The 20,394-nt window shown below is 43.3% G+C and overlaps 1 protein-coding gene across 1 annotated transcript; it reads right to left on the reverse strand.

The window, feature by feature from the left end:
• Positions 1-16,734: 16,734 nt before the first annotated feature.
• Positions 16,735-19,528, reverse strand: APOLD1 (apolipoprotein L domain containing 1). Its single transcript, XM_069581279.1, has 2 exons — positions 19,462-19,528; positions 16,735-17,499 (listed from the first exon to the last, which is right to left on the reverse strand). Exons 1-2 carry the CDS (start codon positions 19,462-19,464, stop codon positions 16,756-16,758), a joined length of 747 nt encoding a protein of 248 aa, XP_069437380.1. The 5' UTR covers positions 19,465-19,528; the 3' UTR covers positions 16,735-16,755.
• Positions 19,529-20,394: the final 866 nt, after the last annotated feature.

A 20,394-nucleotide genomic window follows, 5' to 3' on the forward strand; every position in this document is an offset into this window, starting at 1 on the left:
TCCTCTGCCATACAGACTTTTCTGTAAAAGCAAAAAGAGAAGGATTTACTTTGCTTCCCTGAGGCTTATGCTCTGATTTCACATAGGAGAATGGAATGGAATTAAAAGTTCTGGGAGAAGGTGGAAGACCGGATTGGAAAGTTCAAGACAGCAGAGCAAAGAGGCCTGGAAAGGGGACCCAGATGGAAATGATTGAGAGGACTGTATATAATACAGGGACTAAAGTTATCCAAGTTTTGTTAAAATGTGTTACAGGAACAACAACAACAAAAATCACACAAGATTTCTGGGGCTCTTGTTCAGTTGCTAAGTTGCATCAGACTATTTTCGACCTCATCAACTGCAACACACTAGGCTTCCCTGTCCTTCAATATCTTCCAGAGTTTGCTCAAGCTCATGTTCATTGAGTCAGTGATTCTAACCACCTCATCGTCTTCCACCTCATCGTCTTCCACCTCGTTCTACTCTTGCTTTCAATCCTCCCCAGCATCAGGGTCTTCTCTGGGGCTCCTCTAAAGGGAAACGGATTCAAATCAACAAGCTGCTATTATCATAGCATATTCTGCCCACTTTACCCAAGGGAAAAGCGCTTCTATGTGTTATTTTTTTTAACTTTTTAGTTTGTATTGGAGTATAGCTGATTAACAATGTTGTGATAGTTTCAGGTGGACAACTAAGGGATTCAGCCATACATATGCATGTACACTTCTGTGTGTTCTTGGATAATTCAGACATGGGCTCTTTTTCAAACTTCCTCTGGTGCCAACACCCACCTTGATGACAGAGTTCATGTCAGATCAACAGGGTGAGCACAGGCGGGTCCAATCAAGAGGACTGTGGGCTTTTGACTATTCCTACTACGTCTGGAGTAGTTTGGATATTCACATTCTGGTCATGCAAATAATAGAGGTCCGTTCTAGTAACTGAACCGTGTCATATCCTGTACTTTCAGAACAATGAGAAACGTTAAAGAGGAAATCCAAATAAACACTCAGAATAAGGAGCAAAGCAGCCCTGAAACAATACACTGGCTCCAGGAGGAGAGGTCAAAGTGACTGACACCACCTCCATTCCCCCGGAGAGGGTTTTTCTTTGCTTTCAATTTTTTTTGTTGAAGTACAGATAGCTTACAATCTTGGGTTAGTTTCAAGTATACAATAAAGTGATTCAGTTTTATATGCATATATATATATATATTCATTTTTAGATTCTTTTCCATTGTAGGTTATTACAAGATATTGACTAGCTCCCCATGCCATACAGTAGATCCTTGTTGTTTATCCTGTTTTATACATAGCAGCATGTATATGGTTTTTTTTTTTTAAATTGGAGGGAAACTGCTTTACAATGTATGTTGGTTTCTGCCATACAACAACTTGAATCAGTCATCATTATATACAAACACACACATATATATATATCCCCTCTCTCTTGAACCTCTATTTCCTTCCCACCCGCTTCCCACCCCTCTAGGTCATCACAGAGCACCAGGCTGAGTTTTCTGTGTTACACACAGCAGCTTCCCTCTAGCTATCTGTTTTACACATGATAGTATATATACGTCAATGCTACCTACTCAGTTCATCCCACCCTCTCCTTCCCCTGTATCTGTAAATCCTACAGTCCTAATTTATCCCTCTCCCTCCGAAAGGTTTTCCAGGCCTTTCCTCTACACACACAAAAATATATATTAAAAACTATAGTTTATGGCTGCATTAACATAAACGTTAATATTATATATTAAAATATTTTCTTTGTCTTAAAAGTTATCTTTTTCATTTGATATTTTAAAAGAAATTAAACCTTTATGTGGGCCTCTAAAAGTATACTGGGCTCCCAGGCACAGTCACTCCTGCACCTGGTGGATAAGGGAAGGGTGTGGGGACCACAGGGAAGCCTTCAACAGGCCAGTGACATGGGCTGCTGCAGGGTAAGAGCTTGTGAGGATAGAGGTGGCTCCTGGACCAAAGTAACACAAGCTTTTCATTCAAACAAGAATCTGTTCTTAATCAGTTTCTGCTCAAGTTCTTCCCAGGAGCTACATACCCTGTAGTCTATTTTGGAGAAAGCTCCCTCTAACACAGTGCTCTATTCTCATCAGGAAGCTAGCAGTGCAAAATTTAATCTTTCAAAAGTTATCTTTAACTTATGAATTCTTCTTCTTTTTTTTTTCTTTTTTTTTAATTTTTTGGCTGTCCCAGGCATCTTGAAGAATCTTAGTTCACAGGCCAGGGATCAAACCCATGCCTTATGGAGTAGAATCATAGAGTTCTAACCACTGGGCCCTCAGGGGAGTCCCCATAACTTATGAATTCTATAATTCTGTGATGGATATGTATGTCCAAGGGAAGAAAGGACACTACTGATGTAATAATGAGGACAGAGAGAGAAGATTTCAGTCTCCATGGAATCGATGAAAAGATGACATATAAAATACTTTGTTATCTAAGCAAGTTGGGTTTAGAGAAAAAAAAAAAAGATAAACAGTCCTGGTTATTTATTTCTTACCTTCTTCTTTTTGCCTACAGTTTAAAAAGTTTTTTAAAATATAGAAAATCTGTACGTTTCTTTCTTTATGTTTAATAAACATTCCCAAACACTATGGCAGACCGTGGACCACACACTAGGAACTGGAAGTAAGCATGAAATTTATACTCCAGTGAGGGAGGACATCCTATGTTTTAAATAACAAAAGTAAGTAAATAAATAAATCTTCACAATCAAGCAGGAAGAACAGAAACAAAAGAAGGAATCAAAAGTGAGATGCATGGTTAAAAGGGGAAAAGCAAGATACTACAGCAATATATGATGGGATGAACTGGCCTTCCTCTGCGAAGCAGGGACATTCTCCCCTTAGAAGGGACTTTTAAACTGGAATTTGGAAGATGAGCATCATTGACTGGCTGTGTAGGGTGCAGAGAGTTGTTTACAGGCAGAAAGAATCTTCCAGGCTAAGCTTTGCAGTGGAGAAAAATCAAATGAAACTTATAGAGATTATAATATGATGATTTATGATGATGATGGAGGTATATGCGGGGACCTGAATATTTAGGGCCTTATTTCCCTGGTGCCTCAGACAGTAAAGAATCTGCCTGCAGTGCAGGAGACCTGGGTTTGATCCCTGGGTTGGGAGGATCCCCTGGAGAAGAGCATGGCTGCCCACTCCAGTATTCTTATTACTGAGTCCAAACTCTTATCTGCTCACCACATGATGGGCCAATGAATCCTAGAGACCAGAGTTTGAGGCAAGGAAGAGACTTTAATCAGGGAACCAGCTGACTGAGAAGATGGCAAGCTAGTGCCTCAAAATTACCATCTTGTTGGGATCTGGATGCCAGATTCTTTTATAGATCAGAGATGGGGCGAGATGAGGAAGCAAAGTAAAAAGGCCATTAATCTTGCAAACATCTTCTAGAATGACAAGCCTCAGGCAAGGGATGTGCTAATTTCTTCCTTGCCATCTACTGGTGGATAGCGCTCTGAACAAAGGCACTTTAGTTTACTAGAGGGGCAGGATTCTCTGAGACAGGCTGTTCTGTATGATTATAATAACAAAAGCAATGAAAAGCAAGTCAAAGAACCAGTTCTAATATGCAGTCTTTTCTTGGCTTCTTTTCTGCAACATTCTTGCCTAGAGAATCCCATGGACAGAGGAGACTGGTGGGCTACAGACTGGTGGGCTTATAAAGAGTCAGGCACAACTGAGCGACTGACACTTTCACTTTCATATTCCAATGAACATTAAGACATGAGCATCTGGCTTTCTCCTCCACACTTGTTTCTCTCTGCATCTCTCAGCCTCCGCATCAGCAAGTGCTGTAGACTCAGCTGCCTAAATTTATCTTGAGTCCCTCTACTTCTCCTGCCTTTCCATTTCTACCACCACTGTCGAAAATGGACATTATCATTGTCTCATTTCTTGGTAGATTTAAAATTAGGAGAGCAGTGACTACGTTCGTGGCCCCTTGCACAGAACAGGCATTCAGTAAATTGTTGTTCGATGAATAAATGTGAATGGTTTGTAGATTAGTCTCCTGTGAGCATGCTTGGCATGAGTATCCCCTGAGTTTATTTATTTGCTAATTAGATGAATCACAGGGAATTTCTGAATCACACACACACACACAAAAACAGAGAAACTGACCTTGGAGTGTGGTCATTTAACAAGGCAGGCTGCAACCACGCCTATGGTAGTAGGCACCACCCCATCCTCCATGGCCAGGAGCACCTCAACGTGGCAGTAAAGCCAGCTTCTCTACCTAACTTGTCATTTGGCCCCTGGAACATTAGTCAGAAACCCTTGGTCCACTACCATCCTTAAGTCTTTAGGATAAAAGGTTTTCATGTCCAGCACCTGAAAAAACCTGATGTCTGAGGTTTCTGGGAGTTACAATGACGATGTCATAGATATACGGAGATGTAAATAAAATCTGGGGAAAAGAGGGTTTAACCTGAAGTCAACAACAAGCAGGAAATTCAAATGTTATAATTCTTACAAACCACAAAGGCTAGAGTTTCAAGGTCACTTCTTACTATGGAGTGGATGTAAAGGAAAGGCAACTTTGACTCATTTCCTGATTTCCTGGTTGTTTGGTATCCCTTTCACACGAGTGTTCTTTTAAATGCATACACAAATTTTTAGAAAACAAACTGCTAGAAATGGAGGTGTTTAAGAGATTCATGGGAAATAGATGGGGAAACAGTGGAAACCGTGTCAGACTTTATTTTGCGGGGGCTCCAAAATCACTGCAGATGGTGACTGCAACCATGAAATTAAAAGACACTTACTCCTGGGAAGAAAAGTTATGACCAACCTAGATAGCATATTCAAAAGCAGAGACATTACTTTGCCGACTAAGGTCCGTCCAGTCAAGGCTATGGTTTTTCCTGTGGTCATGTATGGATGTGAGAGTTGGACTGTGAAGAAGGCTGAGCGCCGAAGAATTGATGCTTTTGAACTGTGGTGTTGGAGAAGACTCTTGAGAGTCCCTTGGACTGCAAGGAGATCCAGCCAGTCCATTCTAAAGCAGATCAGCCCTGGGTGTTCTTTGGAAGAACTGATGCTACAGTTAAAACTCCAATACTTTGGCCACCTCATGTGAAGAGTTGACTCACTGGAAAAGACCCTGATTCTGGAAGGGAATGTCCCATGTCCATTGAGTTGGTGATGCCATCCAACAATCTCATCCTCTGTCATCCCCTTCTCCTCCCGCCCTCCATCTTTCCCAACATCAGGGTCTTTTCAAATGAGTCACCTCTTCTCATGAGCTGGCCAAAGTATTGGAGTTTCAGCTTCAACATCAGTCCTTCCAATGAACACCCAGGAAAGATCTCCTTTAGAATGGACTAGTTGGATCTCCTTGCAGTCCAAGGGACTCTCAAGAGTCTTCTCCAACACCACTGTTCAAAAGCATCAATTCTTCAGTGCTCAGCTTTCTTTATAGTCCAATTCTCAGATCCATACATAACCACTGGAAAAACCATAGCCTTAACTAGACAGACCTTTGTTGGCAAAGTAATGCTTTTTAATATGCTGTCTAGGTTGGTCATAACTTTCCTTCCAAGGAGTAAGTGTCTTTTAATTTCATGACTGCAATCACCATCTGCAGTGATTTTGGAGCCTAGAAAAATAAAGTCAGCCACTGTTTCCACTGTTTCCCCATCTATTTGCCATGAAGTGATGGGACCAGATGCCATAAAGGCTAAACACAAATTAATAAATTTCCTTTCTGCTTAACTAGTTGAAAGACCTTCTACTTTTTGAATGTAAGAAACCTGACTAGCCAATCTGCTGAAGGAAAGGAACTGTGCTTCCCTAATGATACATCAGTAAAACACCTGCCCCATACCACCCCTCTGTAAGCGGCCTTTCATGTTGCCTGGCAAGCCCAGGGCGTTTCCTCAGCCCACTCTCTCCCTCTCTCTCCCGAACATCCTCTCAACCATCCAGTGCTCCTCTTCCACCGCCACTTCCTATTTCATGGGAAAATGAAGGAAACTTCAAGTTTTCCAGTACAAGTAACCACGCCCATCTGATAACATGCCCTACTTTTCCTCTCATTGAGCGGATGCATTTTTGGGGGGTTTTTTGGTTGGTTGGTTGGTTGGTTGGGGGTTTTTTGTAATCAAAGTGCCCTAAAAGTGGAAGGAAGGCAGAAGGTCAGAGTGGCACAGTAGGGATTCATTTTATCATTTCAGGCATTGGAGAGGGTGGAAGAGGGTCACAAACCAAAGAACGCAGCAGCCTCTAGAAGGTAGAAAAGGCAAGGAAACGAGTCCTCTCTGAGGTCCTCCGGGAATCATAGCCCTGTCAGCTACTTTATGTTAGCCCAGTGAGACCCACATTGGACTTCTGCCTGTAAGAAAATTAGTTCGTGTTATTTTAAGCTGCTAAGCTTGCAACAACTTGTTACAGCAGCAATCGCAAACAAATACATACCATCTCACAAACCAGACATTTATTTTCTTTATATCTGTGCTCCCCATCATCACTAGAATACAAAGTCAAGACATTTGACTGTTTTTGTTCACTACTCTATGCTCAGTTGGAGAAGGAAATGGCAACCTACTCCAGTATTCTTGTCTGGAAAATTCCATAGACAAGAGGAGCCTGGTGGGCTACAGTCGATGGGGTTGCAAAGAGTTGGACACAACTTATCGACTGAGCACACGTGTATGCTAGGCTCAGTGCCTAGAAATAAACTTAGCAAATAGTTGGCAAATATTTCCCCAATAACTATTTTGTTGAATGGAGGAATATCCATGTTGTCCGTAGTGTGTATGCAACGGGATGAGGAAGGACAGGTGAAGCAGCCACCGTGATATGGAAAGGCCATAGGCTCGTGTGTAAAGGATATCATAAACTAAACTGGGCTTCTGGAGCAGGTTATCACCCTGGGCCAAGATTGCTCATCCCTGGGGTGGACAGAAGAACAGCTTTCCAAGTGTAAGGCAGTTGTGTAGTGACAAGGTTCAATCTGACGGTGGAAAGGAAAAACCTCTCTTGGCAGCTCTTGCACACAAATGTCCCCTGGTCCTGTTCTGAGAGGTAAATGGGGATCAGCAACTTAACAAAGCTTACAGAACTGGTCATGCTGGAGAGGAGGGACAGGGTACCCCGGGTCACTCTAAAGTCTTCTCCTTTTCAGATAACATGCCTTTAAAAGGAGGCCTCCCACGGGAGGAAGGCTAGTGGAGGTCAGGAAGTTCATTGTCAGCACCATAGATTTATGATTCAGCTGCAGAATACTGCTGACCTAAGGCTGGGCGTGTATTCTTTTTTTTATGCCAACCACACAGGTTTAAGAGCCTGTGAAAGTAAGACATCAATTTCCACTCTTTCCTTGCTGCTTCTGTTTCTCACCATCGAAGCTCCTGCAAACTGGTTGGTTGGCATGTGGTGATCTGATTCTTCCCTCCTGGTCACTCAAAGCCAGAAAACCTATAGCTTTATGGAGGACATTCCCCTAGTCACAGCCCATCCTGCTTCTTGCTGCTGCTCACCCTCTGCTTTCTATCTTCCTCTCCCCAGCCCCCGCCCCTGCCACCCTCAGACTTCTAGATCTGGCCCTTTTTGCAAAGTTCATAAACTACTTCATTATTTTTCCATTAAAACCACAAGATTAAGTTCTTTTTAGCCTGGAGAGTCCCAGGGACCGGGAAGCCTGGTGAGCTGCCGTCTATGGGGTCACACAGAGTCGGACACGACTGAAGTGACTTAGCAGTAGCAGCAGCAGCCCTTCACAACATCACCTTTCATGACCCACTGTTAAAATGAAACAAACATCACAGGATCTCATCTCTGGGGTGTGTATTCAGAGTCTTCTAAGAACTAAGTAGTCAACAATGTCGAAACTACAGAAAAGTTAGAAGAAGTCCTATTATTTGACCATATGCGTGTTTTTCTTTTTTCTTTATTGTCTGTTAAAAAGAAGGTGAATCTTTTCATGAAATATAAACAAATCTGAAATAAATGAAAGATAAAGTCATTTTCTTATACTATTTCACATTTTTACAATGCCACCTATAAAACATTCAATATACTCTAAAATTCTCCTTAGGGCCAGAAAGTCTTAAATATAAATTAAATTGTAGTTTAAAAGGTTAGGACAGCTTCCCTGGCGGCTCAGTGGTAAAGAATCTGCCTGCCAATGCAGGTGACATGGGTTTGATCCCTGATTCCAGAAGATCCCACATGCCTTAGAGCAACAAAGTCCGGGTTCCACGACTACTGAGCTGTGCTCTAGAGAACGGGAGCCACAACTGCTGAGCCCACATGCTGCAGCTACTGAAACCCACGTTCTACAACAAGAGAAGCTGTCACGATGAGAAGTCGACACATTGCCAAGAAGAGTAGCCTCTGCTCATTGCAACTAGAGAAAGCCCACACAGCAACAGTGACCCAGCACTGTAAAAATAAAATAAATGAAATGTAAAAGGTTAGTAAATTTTCTGTACGGCCACATCAGTCTTAAGATAGCCGCATCAGATTTTCCAAGACTTCAAGCCCAGTCCTGCTCCAGTACTTTTCTTTCTTTTTTGGCCATGCCACGTAGCTTGCAGGATCTTGGTTCCCTGACCAGGGGGTCAAACCTGGGCCATAGCAGTGGAAGCGTGGAGTCCTAAGCACTGAACCATCAGGGAATTCCCTCCAGTGACAACTAGATGATGGTAGAATGTGAGTTGCCTGAGGTACTCAAACATCAAAGAAAGGTCCTTTGAGTAACAGAAAAACCAACAGAAATGCCTTCCTTGAAAGATCTTGAAAATTAATAATAAATGGTTGTTGGGGGAAAAAAGTGAAAATCCAACAACAGTGTTCTCCATGCAAAATCTCAGGGAACTGCGTTAAAAACAAATCATTCAAAGACAAAGCATTATTATTTTGAGTAATTTTATTACTATTAGAATCTTATTTCTACACACACTTGTCTACTCACCCACAAGTGTCTAACCCTTTTAGTCCATAGCCACCATACAGAATTTGAGTACACACCCCTATCAGGAAGAAAACTGACAAGCAGTTTCAGTGATAGTTTCAATGGAATGACCACAAGAAGTTTCATTCTCAGAGGTTTTTATGCAAGATCTGAAAAGGTCTATTGAACCAGTAATTCCTTTATTCATGTCTGTGTGATCTCTGCCCATACCCTTCTGTCTCAGCATATCAGTAGTTACCAAAATGCTCTTATTAATCACATCCTTTTATTTCAGGTGTTGTATTCACAAGAATCTTGCCATGTTTTGGACAATTGGGGCGGGGTTACAAAATACCTATGCACAAATTTTTATAATCAGAGCTGAAGTTTCATCATTTTCAAATTGTGCCCATGTTGCTTTTAGCAAATACTAGCCATTTGAAAATCTACATTCCAATTTCTTTTTAAATATATTTTATTATTTATTTGGGGTTTTCCTGGTGGCTCAGACAGTAAAGAATCTGCCTGCAATGCCAGAGACACAGTTTCGATCCCTGGGTAGGGAAGATCCCCTGGAGAAGAGAATGGCCACCCACTCCAGTATTCTTGCCTGGAGAATCCCATGGTTGTTTATTTATTTATTTATTATTTGCCAAACCATGAGGCTTGTGGAATCTTAGTTTCCTGACCAGGAATTGAACCCAGGCCTTCTGCAGTGAGAGCTCGAAGTCTTAACCACTGGACCACTGGGGAATTCCCCTAATTTCTTATTGATTAACCTACTGGCATCATCAGGGTATCAGTCAGTTCAGTCACTCAGTCGTGTCCAACTCTTTGCGACCCCATCGACTGCAGCACACCAGGCCTCCCTGTCCATCATCAACTCCCAGAGCTTACTCAAACTCATGTCCGTTGAGTTGGTGATGCCATCCAACCATCTCATCCTCTGTCCTCCCCTTCTCCTTCTGCCTTCAATCTTTCACAGCATCAAGGTCTTTTCAAATGAGTCAGCTCTTCACATCAGGTGGCCAAAGTATTGGAGTTTCAGCATCAGCATCAATCCTCCCAATGAGTAATCAGGACTGATTTCCTTTAGGATGGACTGGTTGGATCTCCTTGCAGTCTTAGGGACTCTCAAGAGTCTTATCCAACAGCACTGTTCAAAAGCAAGAATTCTTCGGCGCTCAGCTTCCTTTTTTTTTTTTCTTTTTTTTTTTTTTTCAGCTTCCTTTATAGTCCAACTCTCACATCCATTCATGACTACTAGAAAAACCAGAGTATACCCCACCCAAATTGTCAGGGCCATAAAATCTAGAATCCTGTCTGTATTGCTCACAAATGACAGTGGGAGATATAAGGTGAATACTCAATAACTGGTTTCTAAATGAATGAACCTGTCAGACTTGTAACTAATGTTGTCACTCTTGTTAGTTTTTATTTTTCATTAGGAATAAATTTACTCTCAGAAGAACTAAGAGTATAACCCTGGAGTCAGGCTGCCAGGATTCAAATCCTGGGGCAGGCTTTGCTAGCTGTACAACCTTCCAGTTCTTTCTTTTCTGTAATAATATGGGGTAATTATAGTGCCTACCTCAAAAGATTTTTGTAAATGTGATAATCCACATCAAATTGTACTTAGGACACTACTTAGTAAATCTTCCACAAATTTTAACTATGATTATTATTTTCAAAAATCCACATTTATTTTATAACTTTGTTATCTAAATGTCACTTACTTAAGCGTCTAGGAAAGTACTGTTCATTAATGATATTTTGACAGTGCAGGTTTTTTATTTTTATTTTATTGGAGTATAGTTGATTTACAACGTGGTATTAGTTTCAAGTGTACAGTAAAGTGATTCAGTTATACAGGTACATATATTCATTCTTTTCTAGATTCTTTTCCATATAGGTTATCCCAGAATACTGAGTAGAGTTTCCTGTGCTGTACAGTAGGTCCTTGTTGGTCTTATATACTGTAGCGTATCTTCATCCCAAGCTCCTGATTTACCCGTTCCTCACCACCACTGCCCCCGCCCCCCACCACGTTTCCCCTTTGGTAACAGTAAGTTTGTTTTCAGTATCTGTAAGTTTGTTTCTGTTTTGTAAATAAGTTCAGGGCAATTTTATAAGGTCTTGTGTGTGTGCATGCATGCTCAGTCGCTTCAGTCGTGTCCGACTCTTTGTGACCCCATGGACTGTAGCCCGCCAGGCTCCTCTGTCCATGGGATTCTCCAGGCAAGAATACTGGAGTGGGTTGCCATGCCCTCCTCCAGGGGATCTTCCCGACCCAGGAGCTCCCATCTCTTATGTCTCCTACATTGGCAGGCAGGTTCTTTACCACTAGCGCCACCTGGGAAGCCAAGTAACAAGGTCAGTTTTACTGAATGTCCCCATGTCAACCAGGGAAACTGGGAAAAGAAATCTGGGGCCTAAAAGAAACATTTTAGATATTACTGCTGCTGCTGCTAAGTCGCTTCAGTCGTGTCCGACTTTGTGCGACCCGATAGACGGCAGCCCACCAGGCTCTGCTGTCCCTGGGATTCTCCAGGCAACAACACTGGAGTAGATATCACTACCCATCTCCAATTCCATTGACACCAAAAGTTTCTCCCAATTACAGCTGTATTGTTTAATTTAGCAACTGGATCCACACAAGTGCTGGCACACGTCCTGTTATGGGTGCCCTGTACACTTAGGAGGCAGAAGCCTTGGCCATGACTCACTGCTAAAGTTCTGGTGAAAATCAGGCTGCAGACCTGCCTGCACTCCCACCCCGTGGGGTTACGTTGGAAACGTTAATATAAGTGGGAGTAAACATCACTCTTTGCTGGTGAGCTTTATATGGACAAGCTTTACCTGTGCAGGCAGGACCACGTCACAGGGCCTGCTCTCCACCACCCTGTGCTAATGTCAGTCAGAGTCTGAGGATGCTGATATTCATTCCTGGGCCCTGAGGGCTTCTTCAGCACACTTCTCCCTCTCCTACCAACTTGTTTGCTAAGAGATTATTTCCATATTTTAGGACTCACTCTTTGTCCTAGTCCGAACCACAGCAGGGTTTACTTTCCCACTTAGGAGTTTGCCAGGAGCAAAAAGTAACAACATCCCAACCCCCTGTCAACTCAACAAGGAAAGATTTATTGCAGTTAACTAAAAGGATACTTGTTATGACAGGAATACCATATGCTTCAGCAAAGATAGAATCCAAGCTTATGGCTGGCCTTTGCAAACAGCCAGGATCCAACCTGCCAACACAGCCTTCTTTTTTGTTGTTGTTGCACAGTCATTAACAGTGCAACATCTGGACTCAGGGATATTTCCAAGGTGGGGCTTCAGGTTGGCACTCAGATAATGAGATTACCTCCAGCAATAGTTCTCAACAGACTGCAGCAACCACTATAGGCTCGTTGTTTGGACTGTTGGCCTCTTCAACCAATGTCCATCCTCCTTTTCATTAATTACAAACAGAAACCTAGGTATTTGGGGAACAGTTAGTTCTTAGCTAAAAGTAAGCCTGCTTTGCACAATTAAAATTAGTGACTTGCCAGGTGAAGACCACTGGAGACTTCTGGGAAAGTTTTGCCATCCTAATGTAGGGCTGTCTCTTGTCCTCCCTCTTTACCCCTCTCTAGTGTTTGGGTTTTCTGAAGCCTGATGTGCCAATGAGAGCTGGACCGTAAAGAAAGAAGAGTGCCAAAGAATTAATGCCTCCTAACTGTGGTGCTAGAGAAAACACCTGAGTCCCTTGGACAGGAAGGAGATCAAACCACTCAATCTTAACAGAAATCAACCCTGAATATTCACTGGAAGGACTGATGCTGAAGCTCCAGTATTTTGGTCATCTGATGTGAACAGATGACTCATTGGAAAAGTCCCTGATGCTGGGAAAGATTGAGGGCAGAAGGGAAAAGAGGTGTCAGAGGATGAGATGTCTGGATGGCATCACCCATGCAATGGATATGAATGTGGGCAAACTTCGGGAGGTGGTAAGGGACAGGGAGGCCTGACATGCTGCAGTCCATAGGGTTGCAAAGAGTCAGACACGACTGGGAGACTGAACAACAAGCGTTCTTTTCAATTACTTCTCAGGTTGCAGTTATATTCAAAGGTTTGAAACTGCTGGAAGTCTTATTTTTAGATAAGAGAATTCCTGTATATGAATTGATTAGTCTTTAAAAATTGTTGTATACAGTTTGATGCTGAATATTCTAAGTAAAAATGATTAAACCTCTACCTTTCCTCAAATTTACTAATTTATACACAGGCAAACATGAGATTAGGTAACTAATTAGAGAAGTGTGAACAATTCAACTCTGCTTCAACAAAATTAAAAGATTAAGAATCATAAAAATGTTTTTGAAAAGAAAGAGAAATGGGCAATTTATTTTAGTAAAGGGAAAGGACTGGTTTTGCTACAGTGGGGAAAAAATTAGGTTACAAACCTCTGAATTTAAATATATCCCATTTCTCTCTGCACAATATCATTCCTTTTACTTTCACTTCATACCAAGGCATCGACTGAGAAATATATCAAGTTGACAAATGGCTTGACATATCTGATCTAGGGTGGCTTCTACATCACTCTTCCCTTTTTCTCCTCCCAGTAAATACTCTGGACACTGACATTTGCCACACTGGAAATGACAGGCACCTGAGGACAACTGCATCGAAGTGATTAGGATCAGAATGTCTGTTAAGGATTATTTTATTTTTTTTAATAGAATAGAATGTAGTTTTATTGAATCCTTGAGATGCAGAACCAAAAGAAACTCCTTTCTTGTGAAAGAAAACAATCCAAACGATATTGTAAACCCCGGAAACCAACAGAAGCACTTAAACCTTCAATATGAACGTGTTTATTTTTCCAACTCGGATATTGTTCTGAAGTACACTTGTAATCTAAATACCCCTTTCTCTCCTTCCCTTTACAACATACCATTTCAGTCTGTTTGTTTACAGAATGATGGCCTTAAGGAAAAAGCCTTATTCACATTCCCACAAAAGAAATAAATAAAATACTTGTCTCTAGGATCCATTTAACTAAATTTGACTTAAATCCTGGTAGAGGCTTCCATCTCTATAACAGACACAAAAGAGAATGATCTTTCACTATCAAAACAAACTCCTATTAATACAGCTAAACAGTTTATTACATTATTCAAATACATTTACTATGCTCCTATAATGTGCAAAGTACTGTTCCAAAGTAGACACCCTTCCTTAGATGTACAGTGGGCCACTAAAATAATAATTTCAGGAGCTTAAGACACTGGTACAGTCAAAATACCCTAATGATATGAAATGGTCTCTGCTGCTGCTTCCAAAAGTGCCCGGTTTATTTCTAAGGAACAGCTCAGGCATTTGGAAGAATAATTCAAACTTAAGGTTTAATACAAGATGGAGTTAGGCAGTGATTGTACCTTCCTTCATAACATAATATAACAATGTGAAGTACATTCTGGTGATCTAAAATGCTACCATTTGTGCAAGGTAACCAGAGAAATTTGACACCATTTTTTTTTAAAGGTACCAATTTAAAAATAAATCAGGATACAAATCAATTGCCATTTTAGGAAAAATAAAAATATAGAAACACCAACTCCTCTCCCAGCACTGAAATTACACTTCCTCAGACACACTGCCATCATTGGTAAGCATGGGGGTCAACTGGGTAAATTTAAACCACATTAGATAATTACATAATTCGACCTAGCTTGGGTATCTGTGTGATTCCAAAGACTTTTAAACATATTTTTTAGCAATACAGTGGTAGCAATAGAAACAGAAGAAATTAGAAGTATTTTCTTAGAGACAGCTTACAGATTTCTTACAGGTTCCAAAGCGAAAATATAACACACCATCATCATAACACAAGCTACTTTGTCACTCCTAAGACCCAACTTCGAAGGACATCAGGCTTCCTAGTGTTTCCTTCATATGCCTCTACTTGGGTTTTCTTTCCCCTGAACTAAATAGGGAGGGCCTTTCAGGTCAAGTGTTATCTGTTGGCCAGTTACCTTCAGGATAGCTATGCTCGCCATCATTTCTATATGGACAAGTCAAGCCTCCATTTATGAGGCTTAAATTCAGCTCCTGGTCTCTTTATTCAGAACTTCCCTCATTTACTTATAAAAAGAACAGCAACTTTTAAAAAAAGAGAGAGAGAAAAAGAACTACCCTCATTTACTTAAAAGGATCATTCAAAACACTAGGGAAAAAATTTCCCTCTGAAGGAGACTTATTTAAGGAACACAATACTGTTTACAGCTCATGGCCCACCTTAGAAAGGCAAACTCAACTAAGTCTCCTGAAAAGAATCTCGGTAGTCTCCCATTTGGAAACTTGCTATTCCTATTATTTTCTAATGTGGTTAAATAAAATTAAATGTTAATAATAAACAGTAATTAAATAATAAACTTAAAATAAATAATTAAAAAAACATGGCCTGGAGGTTTTTAGAAAAGATAATAAAGGTCAATTTTCACTAAATTCACATTCCTTTCTGTACCACTTTCTACAATGAGCAGGCAACACTGCCCTCTAACGGGTTGATTCTGTTACATCTCTTATTCAACTGGTGGGAAATTGCTCCGGGAAGCATTGACACAAAACGGCCCCCACGCACCTTCTTTATTTCTGGGACAGTCTGTCCTTGACCTTCTGTGAATGACACTGAAGACGGAGCAGCCCCTAGAGAGGCTATAGACTTAGAGAACGCTCATCAGGGGATTACAAACTAACACCCATTGCAATGGTGTTCAAACTTTAGCAGGCATCAAATTACCCCCAAGGGCTTGTTGAAACACAGCTTGCTGAGCCCCACCTGTGTTGCTGACTCCTTAAGTCTAGAGCTGAGTCCAAGAACTGGCCTTTCTAACAAGTTCCCAGGCGATCTACAAGCCCAGAGACCACTCTTTACCACTCAGACACTGTGCTTGGCTTTATCTTACTCAATACTTCCCAATAAGGTGGGGTTTTAGCATCCATTTTACAGACTAGGAAGCCAAGTCTCACACAGAATAAACCCAGGACTAACTCAAAAGCCATTGCTCCCTTCTCTACAGTGTGAAGTCAGTATTCGGAGCTGTTAACTATTTCCTCTTCCTTCAGTTTCTTCCGCAAGGGGGGGGGCACTTAGGTGACGGTTTAGTGGATTTCCCCTCTCAGAGCACCTTGGAGGTCTGGCTATGAAGTCACTTAGGAAGGTCCACTCCAACCCCAGCTTGGATCTGTGAGCAGGGCACGCTGAGAGAAAAGGGGGCACATATCAGCGGGAGGTGCCTCCCTTGGGTCCTGAACCCTCCTACACAGTTCAGAGTCTGGTTAGCTCTAGATTCTGGAGTTCTTCATACTCAGAAACTCTGCCAGAGAGGTTTTAGAGCTAGTGTCGCTTCTCACGGGTGTTTTTGAGGATCTCAAAGCCTAGTGGGGCTCGAAGAGGACCCAGAGGGTGAGGATGTCTGCACGGCTCTCCAGCCTCGGCTCAAATCACCCGCCGAGGCAGGGACAGGCACGTTGCCACAACTTTAAATCAGGAGTGCCCAAGGGTGTGAAGACGGAACGGTTATGATAAAATATAAAATACTTTTCAGGTCATATATCCCACTAGGATAGGGAGGTAAAAGTCCCTAGCACTCAGCCCCTGGGAGGATGTCAGTGATGGGTAAAGGAGAGTTGGGAGAACACACTCCCAATCCCCATCCTCGAATAGTTTTTCTCATTCTTTGCATTCAGCTCCTAGCCCAACTTCGTGTTTTCCTGAGGGAGATACAAGTATGGAGCATCCCATGGGGATGATTTTCTGGCTTCAGTCAATAGATGGGAAAAGATGTTTTCAGAAAAACTGTCCCGTGGGCCGGTCAGCCGAGATCTTGAGGTCGTGGCTGCGGCTGCTCTTCGTGTAGAGCTGGACTCTGAACTCCAGCTGCTCGCTCAGCTCGTCCAGAGCCCGGGTGCAGGACTCCAGGCTCTCGGCCAGTTTCTGAATCTTGGCCTTTAGCACCGCCTGGCTAACCCTGGTGGCCCCCTCGGCCCGCCGGGGGACGAGGAAGCCGCGGGAGCCAAAGAAGACGATGAAATATACCGAGTTGTACAGCGCGATGGAGGCGTTCCTCCCGCACTGCAGCAGCTGGCGGTCTCCGCCGCCCTGCCCACGGCAGAAGAAGTCGAGGCAGCTCAGCATCTCGCGCATCTGGTCCTGGCAAGTGGCCGCGATCTCCTGCACGCGCCGCAGCTCCCGAGAGTTGCAGAAGATCAGGGAGAGGTCGGACGTGATGGTGACGGCCCCGCCGGCGGTGGCCACCCCCAGCCCCACGGCCGACGCCAGCAGCGAGACCCCCAGGGTGACGGGGCTGAGCGAGAGTCCCACGATGGCGGCCACAGCGCCCGCCGCGCTCAGCGAGCTGCCGGCCACGTTGGCCGCCAGGGAGCGCCGGCGTAGGCGCTCTAGGCGCCGGGCCACCTCGCGCAGACGCAGTAGCTGGCCGTGCAGCCGGCCGCGGCGGTCCAGCAGCAGCCCCTGGAAGCGTCGCAGAGCATCCGCGCCCTGCAGCTCCCGGGCCGCCAGCCTCTCCATGTCCTGCGGGGATGAGACACGCGGTTAGCCCGAAGTCGAGCGCAACAGCTACGGCCACCCAAGGGGTAAAGGGTCATTTTCCAGTGAGTCATGTGTCAGGTTCTCAAAGACCCGTTCTGTCATCTGGGACAAGTCCTCCACTTCCCAGGACCTTAAATCCGAGTAAGCCAATAGGAATAATGCTCTCGTCCACTTTTCTCCCAGGGAATGCCAAGGATTGAGTTTTTTTTAATTTGTTAAATAAGGGAGTGGTGCTATTAATATTTGGAGAAGAAATGGCAACCCACCCCAGTATTCTTGCCTAGAGAATCCTGTGGACAGAGGAGCCTGGTGGGTTGCTGTCCATAGGGTCACACAGAGTTGGACACAACTTAAGGGACTTAGCATGCATGCACGCATGCATTGGAGAAGAAAACGGCAACCCACTCCAGTATTCTTGCCTGGAGAATCCCAGGGACAGAGGAGCCTAGTGGGCTGCCATCTATGGGGTCACAGAGTCTGACACAGCTGAAGCCACTTAGCAGAAGCAGCAGCAGCTATTAATATTATAAGTAAAGTAAGTAAAGTCACTCAGTCGTGTCCAACTCTTTGTGACCCCGTGGACTGCAGCCCACCAGGCTCCTCAGTCCATGGGATTCTCCAGGCAAGAATACTGGAGTGGGTTGCCATTTCCTTCTCCAGGGGATCGTCCCGACCCAGGGATCAAACCCGGGTTTCCTGCATTGCAGGCAGACGCTTTAACCTCTGAGCCACCAGGGAAGCCCTATAATTAATATTATAAGTCTACTGCAATACTGAAGGGCTTCCCAGGTAGCTAAGTGGTAAAGAATCAGCCTGCCAATGCAGGAGATGCAGGTTCAATCCCTGGGTGGGGAATATCTCCTGGAGAAGGAAATGGCTACCCACTCCTGTATTCTTGCCTGGAGAATTCCATGGATGGAGGAGCCTGGCAGGCTACAATCCATGGGATCAGAAAGAGCCACCCAGGACTGAACAGGCATGGAATACTGAGCCCTCATCTCTGAAAGATGACATGTGGCAAGCAGTAGGTTGTACCCCTTTACAAAGCCCTTTCCTTACAAGAAGACTAAGATCTTAAGAGTTTTGCAATACAGTTTTTTCCCCTCTCTGATGAGTGAAAAAGACGAATCACCAAAAACTCAAAAAGCATCTATCAAATGTAAGAAACTAATTTTTCTAAGTTAGATGCTCACCTGAAGCAACTCTACTGCTTGTTATTTTTCCCAGCTCTTATCTTAGAATCAAGCCTAAGATTACTTAGGCTTGTGCTATTTCTTCTAACTAGAGTTCATCAGGTCTTCAGAAATCTCACTCTTTGATACATGCTTAATTAAAAGTAAATTACACTAGCACCAGTATGTTCCTTTATGATGAAAGCTCCCTTTAAAAATGAGTAGCAATTGAACAGAATTTTAAAAGGGACCACAATTTTCGTTGAACAGGTCACTGAGGGCTACCCTTGTACCGAGCTGAACGGAAGCCAATTGAAGATGACTAACAGAGAAAACTGTACATCCTGAGTAAAAGTACATCCTTTCTAGTTGCCAAAGATTTCTCCCTTCATAGCCATTGTACATCTCATTATTAGGAACTTCTCAAAAGTGACAAAGCTATAGATATCCAACATTTGACCACTGTGAGATATCAGAACAGAAATCATTCTCATGTGGAAGGTGAGGAAATTGAAACATAGACAAGTTCTACCTGCAGCTGATACTTCACAGAGCTCAGTGTAGAATCTTGGTCTCTAGACTCCTAGATCTTAATTTTATTAGCATGCCTCCATAATTGTACCCACCACTGACAAATTGCCAGATAAGGACACCTCTGAGCAAAAACGAGGCAAAATTACTCAAAATATATTACGGACCAAGGATACAATCCCAGTATTACCAGTCCAGTGGCTATTTTTTCAGATAGCATCCCTCTGGTCTCCCCACTTACCATTCACTTCTGGCTATCTCCAGGAAAGAAGAATCTGAGGCTGTTTCTGGATGAGCAAGCTTTATAGTTCCAGAGAGCCAATGACGGCCCTGGGAAAGCCTTGTCTTTTCTGAGAACTTGCCATTTCCTGTCCTGGCCCCTGCTGCCTTCATCCAGAAGGATATGACATGGTGGAAAATGACCCGCCAGCCTCGCAGCACATCCCGTATTTAGGAAATGAACATTGTGTGTTCGCTTTCCCCCAAACGCAGGAAAAGAACCACAGGCTCTTCCCCAACTTGAAACAAGTGCTGTCATTGTCCCGGGGGGCATACTCTGCCTTCCCTTTCCTGAAAATAGCTAATGACGTTATCTGAGAGGACATAAAACGCACCCCAGGCTGACCAATTATAGTGTTTCTCGGGAGGCCACCAGTACACAACCACTTTTTAAAAAGAAAAAGGGAAGAGACTCTTTTATGTCTGATAGAGCCACTCGCAGTCCACTCCCGTATTTTTTTTTAAAAAAGCATCTTGAATCTGAACACTTGAAACACGTGATTCAGTAGGCGCGCAACCTTCAGAATGCAAAGCCACGCCCACAGGAAGTGCTGCGTGCAGTTTTGAGCATCTCCAGCTGCGGAGAAGCTCTTGGAGGTCTCAGAAAGGGCACACCTCGAGCCAAATGCGTCAGAAAAATCAGTGGGGTCAGGCTGCACGAGGAGCTAATTACACACTTTCAACAGCAGCGGAGATTCTGTTTCCTGGGTTTTCAGGGGAAGCAACCACTGAAGCCCAGGCAATAGTTATATGAGTGCATTCTACACCCACGGAATGAAGCACCGGCTGAAGGGCAATATTCTGGATCATTCAGGAGAGGAAAACAAGGATAGCGTCTGTGGATGCTTTCTGGGACATTCAGATAGGTGTTGGCTGTTCAGCCAGGAAGACTCCT

Source organism: Ovis canadensis, chromosome 3 (genome assembly GCF_042477335.2).
Source record: "Ovis canadensis isolate MfBH-ARS-UI-01 breed Bighorn chromosome 3, ARS-UI_OviCan_v2, whole genome shotgun sequence".
Lineage (NCBI taxonomy): Eukaryota > Metazoa > Chordata > Mammalia > Artiodactyla > Bovidae > Ovis > Ovis canadensis.